This window comes from Camelus dromedarius, chromosome 1 (assembly GCF_036321535.1).
Source record: "Camelus dromedarius isolate mCamDro1 chromosome 1, mCamDro1.pat, whole genome shotgun sequence".
Classification (NCBI taxonomy): Eukaryota; Metazoa; Chordata; class Mammalia; order Artiodactyla; family Camelidae; genus Camelus; species Camelus dromedarius.
Genome location: NC_087436.1, coordinates 78,603,133 through 78,618,307, shown reverse-complemented (window position 1 = coordinate 78,618,307; position 15,175 = coordinate 78,603,133). Strand labels below are relative to the sequence as shown.

Below are 15,175 nucleotides of genomic sequence, written 5' to 3'. Positions count from 1 at the left end.
CCGCACAGAAGGAGCCGCCGGCTGTGCACCTCCCCTTCCCCACTCCCAGTCCGCAGGCGCACAGGGGACAGTCGTCTTCCGGGAGGCGCTACCACACCCCTGCCCGACGCCGCTGCTCCTGCCCGCTCCTGGGAGTGGGGGTGGGGTTGGTGGATGAGCGGCCAGGAACCCTCGCAAAGGCGGGGGCGGAGGAAGGAGCCCCTCTAGCCGCGCCTTCGAAACAGCGCTCCTTGTTCTCGATGGTCCCCGCGCGGCCGTCTTATCGAACGCCATTTCCGGTTCCTTTTAAAGGCCCCTAGCTGTGCGGCGCCGCGCGTGAAAGGAAGGCATAAAAGGGAGCGAGAGGGCGGGACCGAGAAGGAAGGGGAAAAAAAACTAGCGGTAGAGGGGGCGGGGGAGGTGCAAAGGGCGCGCTTGCGCGTCACGTGACCGGGACGCGCCGTTCTTCCGTCGGCCATTTTAGGTGGTCCGCGGCGGCGCCATTAAAGCGAGGAGGAGGCAAGAGCGGCCGCCGCTGCTTCTTATTCTTTTTTAGTGCAGCGGGCGAGAGCGGGAGTGCGCGCCGCGTGAGAGTGGGAGGCGAGGGGGGCAGGCCAGGGAGAGGCGCAGGAGCCTTTGCAGCCACGCGCGCCTTCTCTGTCTTGTTGTGTGCTTCGCGCGGTAGAGCGGGCGCGCGGCAGCGGCGGGGATTACTTTGCTGCTAGTTTTCGGCTCGCGGCAGCGGCGGGTGTAGTCTCGGAGGCGGCGGAGGCACTAGCACTATGTCGGAGGAGCAGTTCGGCGGGGATGGGGCGGCGGCGGCGGCGGCAACGGCGGCGGTAGGCGGCTCAGCGGGCGAACAGGAGGGAGCCATGGTGGCGGCGGCGCAGGGGGCAGCGGCGGCGGCGGGAAGTGGAGCCGGGACCGGGGGCGGAACCGCGGCCGGCGGCACCGAAGGGGGCAGCGCCGAGTCCGAGGGGGCGAAGATCGATGCCAGTAAGAACGAGGAGGATGAAGGGTGAGTAAGGGGCGGCCCGGGATAGTCAGGCCCAACTATCCCCCCTCCCCCTCCCTGCCCCCCGCCATTAGGCCTCGTTCCCGCTCTCCGCCCGCCCTCCAGGCCCAATGCAGCTTTCCTTCACTGTTCTCCCCTTCTCTTCGCTGGACTCCCCGGGGTTTTCATTTCCTTCTCCCCCTGCCTGCTTATCGCCCCCTCCCCCATCACACACGTTTCCACCTTTAGCCGTCACCATGCTGTTCCCCGGCCCGCCCTCCTTCCCTCCCTCGCCTTGGGTCTCCTCCCACCGACTTAGCCGCCAGGATTTTTTCCCGCCTGTCGAGGGGTACCTTTTTTCTTTTCCCACTGTCTTCTCCCTTCCTGGTTTTCTAAAGTCCTCGGCAAAAAACGCAGTCAGACACAAAAGCCTTTATGCCTGGACAACTACGGTTTATTTGGTGCCTCCTAACTCTAACATCCCAAGACGATGTGTGGTTCTTTATAAGCACATGCTTCGGGGAACATGTAGGCTGTCCAGCTCTGCTCCTCCCGCCTCGGCTTCAGGCCGAATGTTTTTCAGTATTTTGAGTAAGTTTCGCCTCCACCTCTTCGTTTTTCCAGTATGCACTATCGCACAACAACTTGCTTACGTAGTCTCTACTTTACAGCTTACAGAACCAATTGGCCCTGGTGAAATTTCCCAAATCGCCTGTTGGTGCGTTGGTTTTGCTCCTCGGGCTTTCCTTAAGTTCCTTGTGGGCTGGGCCTGCACTTGACTGGAGCTGTTCTGCCTCCGCCTTGCTGACTGCCCTTCCCCCACCCCGCCGAGTTACTCTGACCGCGCACCTTTTTCGCGCCTTCAGCTATTTGGGTCCCCAACTGTTCGTATAGGTTGTACTCCTGCTTTACGTTTTCTGTGCAATTTCCATTTTTTAACCAACACTCCCACCCCACCTCGTGCCCAGGATCCTTTTTTTGGTCTCTCTTGATTTCTCCTTCCCGCTCTCTCACTCATTCAAGTCGAAAGAGGCCCACTAGCCTTGTACCATAAAATGAACAAATCCTGTATTGTGCCATGGCATTTTTTTCTTTTTTGCAGGTTTTTAAGTAGTAATTTGCTTTCTCCAATTGGAATACGTTGTATATATTATTTAACGCTGCATTTATTAGAGCATATTGGGAGCGGGAAGCATAATACAGGAGTTAGCAGGAGGGACTAAATCGGGGTTCTTGATTGGGTTTTCTTGTTCCCGTTACTGACTGCTGATCTTGGGTTAACGCTTCCATTACTTTTTGTAATTGGTTGTGTGTATGAAACTTTTTTCACTCTAACAAGGAGAAAGGTGTTGGTGGAAGGTAAAAGCAATAAAATGTTGCTTTAACCCAATATTAGAAAATACGATTTCTTTTTTTGGAAAAAGGCACAAGCTTTGGAGGGGTGAGAGAGAAGCTCTTTGGAGTATAGGATTTAATAATCTCAGCCTAGGCAGACTCCTGTCAGGCTGTTTTGCCGATTGTGCTGGCTTTGGGAGAGTGGAGGTGGGATGGGAAAGTAGTTTTTCTTAATTTATCTTTTTTCTTTCCTTAATTTATCTTGAATTACGTATACCTTAATTTAAGAAAGGGATATGTTAAATATTTGGGAACTTTAACATTTGGAAGCCTTTAACATTTTGGTTTTTGTTTTCTGAATTCTATTTTTTGGACAGAGGCACCAAAATGACTAACTGTATAACTTGCTGTGTGGGGCAAGCTTTCTGTTTGATTTTTCAAATCACAAAGCAGCTGCCTTTGTAGTTATGTGCTGTTGAACTGAACTGTAAATGAATTAAAGTTTTAACCCTAACAATGTCAAAAACTAAAACTAGAATTTTGATTGGTTGCTGTACCGGTTGTTAATTCCCTAGCCATTCAAACTCCTCCCCACGACACTCTGAAGCAGCGACGGCACAGCGGGAAGAATGGTAAAACTTTTAAATTTTATTTTTGTCTTATAAAGGTTTCAGTAGTCATGCAGAGGCTGTGTACTGGTTAGTTGCCCACTGATCCCCAGGAAATTCTAGACTTTAGTACAATAGGATGTTTTATACCTGGGATATAAAACCTTTTTAGGCATCTTGTGTGATCTTTGGGCAAAATTGATGCTATTACATGGTTTTTGGTCTGTGGTAATGCATGTAAGTGTGGTTTGGGCTATTAAAGCTTAATGTAATTAGTAATGATATTTGTATATCTGGGCAAGAAAAATATTACTGTAATTTTAAATTTGATTTGTTTTTAAGACGAAGGTATTTTTGTTAACTAACTAATGCTATATGTGAAGGTTATTTGATACAAAGTATTTTGTGTTTAAAATGTCTTGCATGTTATACTGAAATATTCTGGAGATGTCAGTAGTAAAATAATTTTAAGTAGTGTGTGTATGTATGCAAAAATGAAGTCTTTTATCGCCAACCATATTTGTAAATAGAACTTTAGTAAGAATTGCATATGTATTATTAGAGGCGCTGATGTGGCTTTCCACTACAGCTTAAATCAGATTTTTAAATTTAAGTGTGATTTGGCTGGAATGTTAATTACAGTTGGTTGGTTGACGTGTGTTTCACAATTGCATGACTTCTTGGAAGGCTGGTAGATTGAATATTCTTTTTTCCTTTCCTTTCCCCTAAATGTTGGTATTTGAGTTTGTGTCCACCAACACTGGAGTTTAAAGAGCCAGTAACTTCCAGAGAGTTGACTTACATCTGTACAAACTATATTCTACTTTAAGAGCCCAGTTGAGATAACATTTAAATTTTACAGCAGTTTATTGCTATTATTTTCTTTCACTGAAATTTGTCCAGTTTTATATTGGAGATAAAACAGTGGAACCAGTAGGCAAAAGAACAAAAAAACCTGTCGTCGTAGTTTGACATACAGAATATGTGTTTTTGAAGGAAATGATTCTATTTGTCACTGTGATAGTTCAATTTCACTGCTAGGTAATAGTGGAAACTAAATAATAAAAACTGTGCTTTACTACATTACATATTTCAAATCTTATATAAGCACTTATTTTCATTAATTTGAAAAGCACTGTAAACTTAGGTTTAAAGGTCACTTTTGACTCTTGGAATATTTATATGTGGTCTGCTACCTTGAGTGACCTCTTAGGAAAACTGGACAATTAAATATTTATAGTTAATGAACATTTTAGATTATGAAGTTCACTTAAGTGAGTTTACATTTAACAAATTTAGCAAATAATATTTTCATTTTTAAAGTTTAGTATTTGGCTTAACCACTACTGCCCAGTCAGTTATCCTCATCCTGTAGATGTTCTTGTTTTCTTCTTGAACACACACAAAAAACTTAAGTCCTTTAATCTTTCTGATGTCTGTGCACTTGCCTCCCACCCCAATCTTTTCTTCTCTGTCTCCCAGTTTGAGGGAAGTTTGGCAGAAGTTTCATAATGATCAGTGGTGAGGTTAATTAAGACTGGTTACTAGATACAAAGTGATCTAAATTTATTAAAGACACACTGTGCGTTTCTTTTTAGTTTTAATGAGACTAAAGTGATGACAGTTTCATCCTAAAAATATTTTAAAATGCTTTTGTTGTAGACTTAAGTTTTTTTGTTTGTTTTTTTGGTGGAGGTACTGGGGATAAACCGGGCCCTCTTGCATGCTAAGTTTGAACTCTACCACTGAGCTGTTACCCTCCCCCCTTAAGTGTTTTTTTTTTTAAAACAAAAGAATAAACTGCTATTTTGAGGATGACATGCCTGTTACATCTCTAGTGGAGTGTGGTGTTTCCACAATTTACTGTGGACTTACAGAGTATCTTCAGAGTAAAATGTCTTCATGAGTTCACCTCATTATATGCTTTCCAACTTTTAACATCCCCAGTTTTTACTTAAAAGCAGTTGCACTGGGATTTCTCATTTTGGTGTGAACTCACTATGTCCTGTAAGGGCTATGATTCTTTAGGGTAGGTTCTTTAAAATATACTTACTGTCTGGCAAAATGTGCATGCCATATAGCCAGCTACCTGGAGGCAGAGATTTTAAAATCTCATGATCAGTGGAGAACTATAATATTGTGTTAGCTTTCAGACAGTTTTACAAGGTAGGTACTTTGACTTGCCTCCATTGGATGAAGCAGGAAGCAGAATAATCCCATTCATTTATCAGCCAAAGTACAGCAATACTTTTCTAATAGGACAGTTGATCTAGTCCTGTTACCATTAGTGTATAAACTCAAGTGTGATTCTTTCTGTTTGAGAATTTTGTGAATTAATTGTGCTATAGGTTTTCTTTTGTCCAGTTTTTAAGAAACAGGCCTACCCACCACGTTTTTATTTTAAATATTTGAGATTAAAATCTATGGCCCAGTGCTTCTGGGGCATTTTGAAATTGTTTCATAAAACAGTTTAACTTTTAGATAAAGCAGTCTCATGCCAATATACTGGCCTTTGATTCAGTAAGTTGGATTTATTGTAAAGTTGAGATCTTGAGTAGGTGGGTCTGAATTTTGGCATTCTTTGGAACCTTTGACAAGTTTCCAAGCTTAAAATTGCAGAAATAGATGCCCCCAGATCTTGAGATAATGAACACGTAAAGGAGGAATACTTACATTCCTTTTTATTTCAAGTTCTTATCTATTACGAAAGATTAAAAGTCACCTGATCTTTGGAATTGTAGAATATTATTGAAGTTTTTCAGTGCTGCTTTTTGAGATAAGTATACTTTTGGCTGCTTCTATAAATTAAGGGTATATATACTTTGTATTTTTAATGTTCCCTGGGTATTCTGACATCTGTGAGGGTGTCCTAATATAAGACAGTTTTCATTTTTACTGTTGTATATGATTTATGGCCAACATGGAAGATGATTAGTTTTAGCCTTTAAGTGATAATATGCCACGCTTGAAAGCATTAAAAAAGGAATAGAGTAATAACTCATTTCCTATTCCAATTAAAGCTGTGCACCTTGAGTGTGTGCAGATTCACAAATGGAGTGAAACAACTTCTGTTGAAGTTTTATTTGACTTTAGTTCTGCTTCAACGTTTTAGTAGATAGGGCACTGAACTGGATGCTGGAAGCGTGGGATCTGTTTCTGTTACTTCACTTCCAACAGTGTGGTCTCAGGTAATATAACATGTTTGTTACTTGGTTTGCTGATCTATGTGTTGGAAACAATGCTCACCACAGGAAGATTGACTACATAGCCTGCTTTCATAGTTTGTGTGTATTTGTCCCCGTGCCTTAATAATTGATACTGCCAGTGGTTTACTCCTGTGGAGTAAAGGTAAGCATGTTTTAGTTTCTGGAGTATTATATTGTACATTGGAGCTAGACATTTAAGACTGTTTGGGGGTGGAGTGGGGAGACTCGTATTACTGGCAGTGCTTGGCGAATACTCAGAGTGATAGTTTAGGTCATGTTGTGTAAGCTCCTACTTATCTAGACTTTCAAAACTACCACAAAGCCCAAATAGCCAGGAAACCCAACTCCCATCTCCCCACCCCAAGTCTTAAGAGAAAGATAGATGAAAAACTGTCAGTATACTCAAAAAGCAACTAAAAGACAATGTCATAGAATGAATCTTCTATAATTTTCCTCTTATACTATTAAAAAGTAATGTGATTTTAAAGCAAGATTCTAAAATTCTATCAAAAACGGTGAAAATCATTTTCTGAGTTTAGTGTCACTACTTAAATTGATTTCTAATAGAAAACAATGTGTAGTAATCTCAGTTAACCAGAACCTTAACCTCTAGGTTAAGGAAAGCCTATTCCTTAACCTTTAGGTAGATGGGAGTTTACCTTGTAAAGCTGATTGAAAGTTTATTTTAAAAGTAAAAATGAACAAGATGTCATTCCTGTCTGGGAATGAAACAGAAGGGGGGAGATTTTAGGGTTCAACATTGAAGTTTATTAAAAAACTGATGTTTATTAGCTATTATGTTTTCAACTTAGTTATCCTTTTCAGTCATTTAGGTTCATTCAAAGTATGAAGAAATGAGATCTAATATATTAGCTAGAGGAATTAATCTTTTTTATTGACTTGTTAAAAGTTTGTTAAGCTGTTTCCAAAGTTACCTTTTACACAGATTCCTAAATGATAATATGTGAATACCATCTAGTTGCAAAAAGTAAACCTCACCTCAGCTTAGTTAACTACTGACTTAATTTTAAAATCTAAAATTTATAAGGAATAATTTCTTATCTGTTGGTGAGATTTTATTATACTTAATATCATTTTAGGATTTTAAAGAAATTATAAAATACCAGAAACTTTTTAAAAAAGAATGTAGTATGTTTGAGTAGCATTACTCTAAAAAGTGATAGTGATTGACCAGTCACGTTATATACTTGAAATGTATATCAGATTGACTTTTTTTTTGGTAGTTTTTAAACTGTCAGAATTTGTTATGAAACCACAAATGGAAGATCATGAGTTGTTAGAAAGTGTTTAAAAGTTACAGAATACATTTTTTTGTCCCTGTTCCAAAAGTGGGAAGAAATGTAATAGTATTTATCATTTTACCTTGAATAAGGTGTTTCACAGTAAGGACTTGATAGGGAAATATAAAGATATAAAAAATACTTCCTGTTTCTGGAGTGTTAAACCTAGTGACCTCAGTAGTATTGAGAACATAATTCTTGGATGGGAAAAAACGGTATTGGAACAGTTTCCACCAGTCAGCAGTGCTCCATATATATTGTGTTTTATATTTTGAAATTATTCCTTACTAAAGTTTTTGGCATTTATGTAGAGTACAGACAAGCCATCAGTATGATTTTGGAACTACATTTTATTTAAGAGTCTTAGACAACTAAATTTCCAGTCTATATAGTTTTACACAGGATATTTAAGATTTCTGGGTTTTTTAAGTCTGGCATTAAAAATAATGCTAGGATCCATTTATATAAAACTCATCCTGGCTTTTTCCCCTTAATGTTGAAACTTCATATAGCCCGTGCAGATTAAAAAAAAATTAAGCTGTTAAGAAAATGAAAAAATTGTTTTATTAAATTATATGTAGATTGTGCTCTACCTGTTCTAAATAATAATTATTTTTATTGAGCACTTAGGATGTGTCAGACTATGTTCTGTGCCATTTAAATCCTTAGTACAGATTTATGAGGTAAACTCTTAGTCCTCTTTTTTACAGATGTAGAAAACAGTTTTGGAATTTTTTTTCCCTTAGGATCAGTTCTGGAGGAAGGATTTAGACCCCAGACAGTTTGGCTTACTGTCTCTAAATTTACTTTCTCTAAAAGAGAATGACCTAAATTCTCATTTAGAGAGTTATGTGCACTGAGTTGTATAACTTTGCCTGCCATTTAATATTATAATATGGTATAATATCAATATGTGTAAAGGCAAGGAGATTTCAGTTGTTGAGTGTTTTAAATTGAGTATTGTACTGTCTTTGGGGTGCTAAATAGCTTTACAGACAGGATCAAGAAATTAAACTTTGTATAAAAAAGTTAAAAAGAAATTAAACTTTGTTAATGCTGTAAATGGAGTCCTACACTTTAATGGGGATTTTCAATTGACTTGTAAGTAAGGATCAAGTTTTAAACTTACATTGCAGTATTAGGGGCCCATTTTTGCTAGTTGAATGAGTCCTCTTGTAGTTTTAACTTGACTGCTCAGGATTTTTCTAAAGTTCCAGCTCTGCTTCCTTGTAAAGTGTGCACATCTCTGCAGGGGTGAAGGCAACTTGAAAGTCAGTCTTTGTATTTAAGGTAGCAGAGGTAATCTGGCCAGACAATAGGTGGTGTACGTCAAGCAAGATACAGTAATATAAAATATAGAAAGTTTAAATTGGTATCATCTTGTACCATCTCATAATTTGAGAGAGAGCATGTCAGAATGCTGGTGTTTCAGAGAGGCTAAAATAAGTTCCCATTTATCCAGAGTTAAGATAACAGACTTTTTCTTATGTATTATACATTTGTATCTTGCTGTGCCTACTGAATGAAAATGGGGTGGATTTAATATGTTCCATTTAGTAAAGATGGAATGGATTTGATACAGTTTGTGTTCATTGTAGTATATCCAGTTGTCTGGTTGTTAGTTGTGCAGCACCCTTTATTAGAGCAGAAGGAAAAGAGTGCTTTTGGGCTGCCAAAATGGTAATGAATTTGTTTCAGAAAGATCCAGTTAGGCACTTGCTCAGAGGCTGTTTACTTTTACTTTACACAAAATTTGAAAAATTTGAGTGCTAGCTACCTAGCTACAGAGTGGATGGGGGAAGCATTTTAGAACAGTAACTTCTGGTTAATCTAGCAAAAATGAAAACTGAAACTTGTTAAAAAAGCTAAGAAATAAGATGCACTTGGTGTATTCATAAGTAATTCTCTAACTTCAGAAGACCCTATGGGCATGCTACAGTAGCATAATGTATTAGTGGTAACTGACCCAAAGAGTGTTAAATCATGATTACTGTATTTGATTAAGGCAGAAGAGTGTGTGATACATTGTAGGAAAAAAAATCATTCCAAGTGCTTGAAGGTTAAAAAACAATTGGGAGAAAACCAAAAAAGAGGAGGGGAGCGATTAAGGAGAGCAGGCAGTGTTTGAAGAAAGGTGTAATAAATATTTGGCTCCTCATTCTCCAAAGGTGCTGGATAGCCGAAGTTTTACTACATATTTTGCTTTAAGTTTTTGAAAAACAGTAATCATTCTATGGAATATGTATAAATTATAGTTGACTAGAACACGTACTAAATTTCTGGGATTTGATTGTTAGTTGAGGCCTCTTCAGGGACCTTTTAACTCTAAGGTAGGTACATTTAATGACTTCTTTACTAAAGACTACATTGAATGTGTAAAAAGTTTCTTAAAGAACCCTTAATAGGCCAGGTGATGAATTAGTATGCTTATCTAATATTTAAGAAAACTGACTCCCAAAGTTGAGAAAAAATTTGGGGCTTGTGAATAATAGAACATGCCTCATTCTTGGTGTTACAATTTATTTCTTTGTAATTGTTTTTTATTTCTTAATTTTAAATTGACACAACCCAATAATAAACATTTTCTTGGTTGAATAAAATCAAAATGAGTTCAGTCTCAATATCTGAGGAACAGACTAGACACAGGATTTTGTTGCCTTTCAATTTTTTCTTTTTAAAATAAGGCTTTTGTTACTTACTCTCCTCAGGTTGAAATACTTTCCAGCTGTTAAACTATTGATGGAAAATTTCTGTAATAATCACAGAAGTGGTAATTTAATAGTTATATTTCAATTTACTTGGAAGTTGTTTCTGTTGTAGAATTTTCCCTGAATATCTGAGCAAGAGGTCATTGCTTTATAGTCAGTTCTTTTTCTCATCTTTAAAAAGATAACAGTGTCCTCTTCACCTTGAAAGAGTAAATGTTGGTAATATACTTTCCATCTATGAAGGAAATGCTCTGGATCTTTAGGTTAAAAATAAGATGTTTAAGGGAATACAGATTGGATATTCATTGGATATGGAAGAAAATGTAATTGAGAAAGTACCTCAACTTTTGTTCCATGGAATTGGCAGTAAACATTAAAAATACCTATACAACATTATGGGTGTTTCCTTATGCTCATTTGACTGTAAAATACAAAAAGAGATAATAAATGGACATTTTATTAACAGAAGTCCTGAATGTTAAGCATATAAATAGCCCAGCTCTAGAATACAGGTACAAGTTGAAAACCTAACCTGAAATGGGAAGCACAGAATATGCCTAAAGTAAGACTTCTTTTACATTAAGTCAGCTTTGTCATTAGAAGTAAAAAACAAGTTTGTGATAAAATAGTAAAATCAGTAACACCTCAGTTAATCCAGCATCTTTAGGTGAAGAGGAAGCAAGATCTTTTTCTAGGGACAGGCTTATCCTCTTTTGCAAGAATTGGCTCTAGTGGAAATATCCTAAAAAGCCTACAAGATGGAGGTGTTTCTTGGTTTAATTTCTTTCCATAGCTGGAAATTAGCACCACATGACCATCATCATCCTTACCCTGACCCACCACAGTTATAAAGATACGAGGCATTGACCAAACATAGTTATTCCGTGGTGAAATTAATCATTAGCTCTCACGTAACAAATTCTGACAGTTTACCCTTAGAATAACAATATCCAATCTTGTCTGTTTAAAGGGTAGGAGGTATATGTTAGCTCTTTAGTGGGGGTGGGTAAAGGGGGCATATGTAAAATGGATCACAGGGCTGCCAGATCTGAGCTTTATGGCCTTTTGCTATAATAAAAATAAGATTTCACCTTAATTTTTTTTGATGGGGAGTGTATTTTTGGTCTTAAAGTGTCCTGGTGGTTTCCACTTACCACCTGTCACTTTTAGCATTGTAAAGATTTAAATATTTTGTTGCTGGTTAACTGAGGTTCTACTGTAAGGAAATCATCTAGGTTAATTAGTGGCTTGTGCTTCAGTGAATAATTCTTTTTGTTCATTAAATTGCTTATGTGATTACTTTTGTCTTCATTAGGGATTCTTAGCACATCAAAAAACTTGGTTTACAACTTAATCGTGAGATGTAGATTTTCCATTTTATGTGCTAAGAGTTTTGTTAGAGAACTGTTAAGACAGGAGCTTCAGCATAGACACATGCTGCTTGCTGTGGTTAGTGGAGACTACGTAGCCTTTATAAGTTTAATGAAGATTTGGAAGAGAAATTTGAAGCTGAAGTTCTGTATTTTGCTGTTAACCAATATTTAACTTTCTGTAATTTAATGTATATACTATTTTTACTTTGGGGATACATTTTTTGCAAGTCAGATTTAATCTGCTGCTTGCTCTCTAGTTTTTAATTATGCAGGCGCAGTAGTCATAAGCAAAACTTTCCAAAACTGAAATAGGGTGTTCCTGATACGTGGTTATATAGGAAGAATGACATTTTAATATACTGCCCAGTAAATTGGTGCAGTTTGGAAAAGTTATTGATGTGGATACTTAAGACAAAATTAAAATTTTTTTTTTTAGCATTTTAATATTGCTTTTTGTCTTTACAGGAAAATGTTTATAGGAGGCCTTAGCTGGGACACTACAAAGAAAGATCTGAAGGACTACTTCTCCAAATTTGGTGAAGTCGTAGACTGCACTCTGAAGTTAGATCCTATCACAGGGCGATCAAGGGGTTTTGGCTTTGTGCTATTTAAAGAGTCGGAGAGTGTAGATAAGGTAGTGTGCTATGTGTTCTGATCAGTTAATACTATAAAATAATGTGAATAGCTTGATACAATTAATCCATTATTTGTAATTTCCCCTTTTGCAGTTAATGCGAAGGAAGAAAATTCTTGTCAGTACCTTTTATGAAAAGAGTCAGGTTCAAGAACTGTTTACTGAATATTTTTTGTGTGCCAGGGTCTACTAAATTAAAATTAACTTTTAAAGTATTGAGACTTAAACATACTCAATTAGAAGTATGCGCTATGACAAGTTCACAGAAGTATGGATTTTGAAATTTGTTAAGCAAGAAACTTGACAATTATTTTTACAATTTAGGCTAAAGGAAAGTAGCAGTCATACTTACATTGCTGACAGTTAAAGGCATGGTGGTTTTTAGTAATTGATTAACAACATTCTTCATTCTTACTGACATTTAGGTTTAAACATTGGTACGTATTGGCTGATGTCACATTACCATAATTTGACAGTTTGTGAGCCAGTCAAACATAAGCCTGGCATTGGCTATATTTATTTAAATATAATTATTTTTAAGTAAGTTAACTATCTCTGAACTTTAGTTAAACTGTGTATCTTTAAAATGAAAACTTCAATTTCCTTAGGTGATGGATCAGAAAGAACATAAACTGAATGGGAAGGTGATTGATCCTAAAAGGGCCAAAGCCATGAAAACAAAAGAGCCTGTTAAAAAAATTTTTGTTGGTGGCCTTTCTCCAGATACACCTGAAGAGAAAATAAGGGAGTACTTTGGTGGTTTTGGTGAGGTATGTGATAATATTTTGACCCAGTTTTTGTCAAAATTAGTGTGAATATAATTGTCACATAAAAGGGTTTTCACTGGATTTTCCAGCAAATTATTTTGAAATTTGGACAGATTATGTGATTTGTTTTGAAATAAGGATAGTATAAATTTCTTTATTAGCAAATCTTTAAAGGTTAGATGGATGAATTTTGAAGTTTATTGAGGAACTATGGTATACATAACATTGCTGGGCGCAGGGTACACAAAGATGAAATAAACATTCTTATCTTGGAATTTACTGAATTAGTAAAAGAAATAAGACTAAAACAAGAAGAAGAAATCCAGATTGAATTACATGAGCCATAGAAGGAAATGGTTCAGTTGAGAATAGGAAAAAAATAAACTTAGAAAAGAATGTAGTGCTTTCTGAATTTAAGTACATGTATATGTGCAAATTTTATGAGGCTAACTAGACTCTGAGATTCCTTTTATGAATTGATTTAAAGCTAAAATGAGAAATTTGTGGCTTTTGGCCCCAGGTACACCCTGCAGACATCCTTGGTTTGATTCAAACAAAATGTTTTGTGTATTTTGTTGTTAGTATTTAGGAATTGAGATATTTTCCACAAAAATCTGGATATTTAGCTTTTCTTAAATAGTTACAGGAGCACGCAGCATTGGAACTGCCTTTTTTGCATGGTGATAACCATCTAAGATGTGTAGCAACTTCCACCTTCGGTTATATGCTCTCCAGTTTTCAGTGATCCTCACCATTCTCTGTTTTCTCCCAAATGCAGTGACTTAACGTTTTTTTTTTAAAGTTGACTGTTTTCCTTTTGCTTGTTCTTGGTAGGCATTTGAATTGTGACCCTTGGTTTAGGTAGTCAGTGTCAGTACCCTGTAAAGCTTTATTTTTTAATGGATAGGTTTAAAGACTTTGTAGGTGGAGTGCATATTCTAATTTGAAGACTTAAGAAGATTAGAATAAACAGGGAGAGAGAGCACTCAATAGAGCTTGAGGGCCAAATGTATGTTTTCTTTGTGTATTTTTCCCACTAAACTTGTGCTCTTACTATCAATAACATGCACACTAAGGTATTAAAACTTGTTTTTTGATATCAGGTTGAATCCATAGAGCTCCCCATGGACAACAAGACCAATAAGAGGCGTGGATTCTGCTTTATTACCTTTAAGGAAGAGGAACCAGTGAAGAAGATAATGGAAAAGAAATACCACAATGTTGGTCTTAGTAAAGTAAGTTAAGCATCCATTTATTTACAAAGAGTATACATACAGCTGTTGGAGGGAGTTTAATCATCTGAACTTTCTGTAAAGGCTTCAGGTTGTGTGTTTGTTCTTTAAAGATGTCTCATTGGCCCCTTATTTATCAAAGTAATTTTTTTTGACTTTTTGCTTTTACTGGGGAGCAAGAGGGAAACATTTAAATGCATTTCGTAGAAGCTTTACAAGAGATACTCTTTGAGGACCTGACAAATAGAATGTAGTAGCATACTCAAGCAAATACTTCTTGAATATATCAGAAGTGATTATTTCTCGAAGTACTGATGATTGAATTAATTAATAAACTGATTTTGAGGAAAGTATCGAATGAACCATCTGTATGTTTTAGACAGTATTGGCTATTCTGGTTACTGTAAACTGATTTGAAATTTTTCTTGAGTCATTGTAATAACATAATTTTCCTCTTTGTAGTGTGAAATAAAAGTAGCCATGTCGAAGGAACAGTATCAGCAACAGCAGCAGTGGGGATCTAGAGGAGGATTCGCGGGAAGAGCGCGTGGAAGAGGTGGTGGTAAGCTAGAGCCTAAGTTTACTCTATCTTAAGCTTTTCTACTTTTTAATTATCCTGAAGTAAAGATCTTTGCTGATCTTCTGACTTTAGTGAACCTATTAATGTGCTGCAGGCCCCAGTCAAAACTGGAACCAGGGATATAGTAACTATTGGAATCAAGGCTATGGCAACTATGGATATAACAGCCAAGGTTACGGTGGTTATGGAGGATATGACTACACTGGTTACAACAACTACTATGGATATGGTGATTATAGCAGTAAGTACTATACTTTTTATATTAACTGCTATTTGACATTTATTTTGTACAAATTTGGATAGGTAGAAAGGTTAGTATAGCTTTGCCAAGCGCAAACTTCTTCAGGTTTCAAATTCCTGGAAACTTGAAACTGCAGCCATTTTATTGCTAGGTTCCTCCCAGCCTGTACCACATGCACACTATAAGGGTAAGGTGTATGTGTGCCTCTGTGTATGTA

General features: G+C 37.5%; 1 protein-coding gene across 6 annotated transcripts in view; it reads left to right on the top strand.

Annotated features, from left to right (window-relative positions):
- The first annotated feature begins 408 nt into the window (after positions 1–408).
- HNRNPD (heterogeneous nuclear ribonucleoprotein D) overlaps positions 409–15,175 on the top strand; it is a 17,228-nt gene continuing 2,461 nt past the window's right edge. The window contains exons 1-7 of one of the 6 annotated variants that reach the window (XR_010380882.1): positions 450–997; positions 2,884–2,940; positions 11,970–12,138; positions 12,747–12,908; positions 14,009–14,140; positions 14,600–14,699; positions 14,812–14,958. Coding sequence is in view for 4 of the 6 variants with exons in the window: in XM_031432749.2 (XP_031288609.2) it covers positions 762–997; positions 2,884–2,940; positions 11,970–12,138; positions 12,747–12,908; positions 14,009–14,140; positions 14,600–14,699; positions 14,812–14,958 (1,003 nt within the window). In the remaining 2 variants the exon portion in view is untranslated. Of the gene's footprint in view, positions 998–2,883; positions 2,941–11,969; positions 12,139–12,746; positions 12,909–14,008; positions 14,141–14,599; positions 14,700–14,811; positions 14,959–15,175 lie in introns of all 6 variants that reach the window. The other 5 variants (XM_031432749.2, XM_064485746.1, XR_010380884.1 and 2 more) reach the window with 5 other exon arrangements.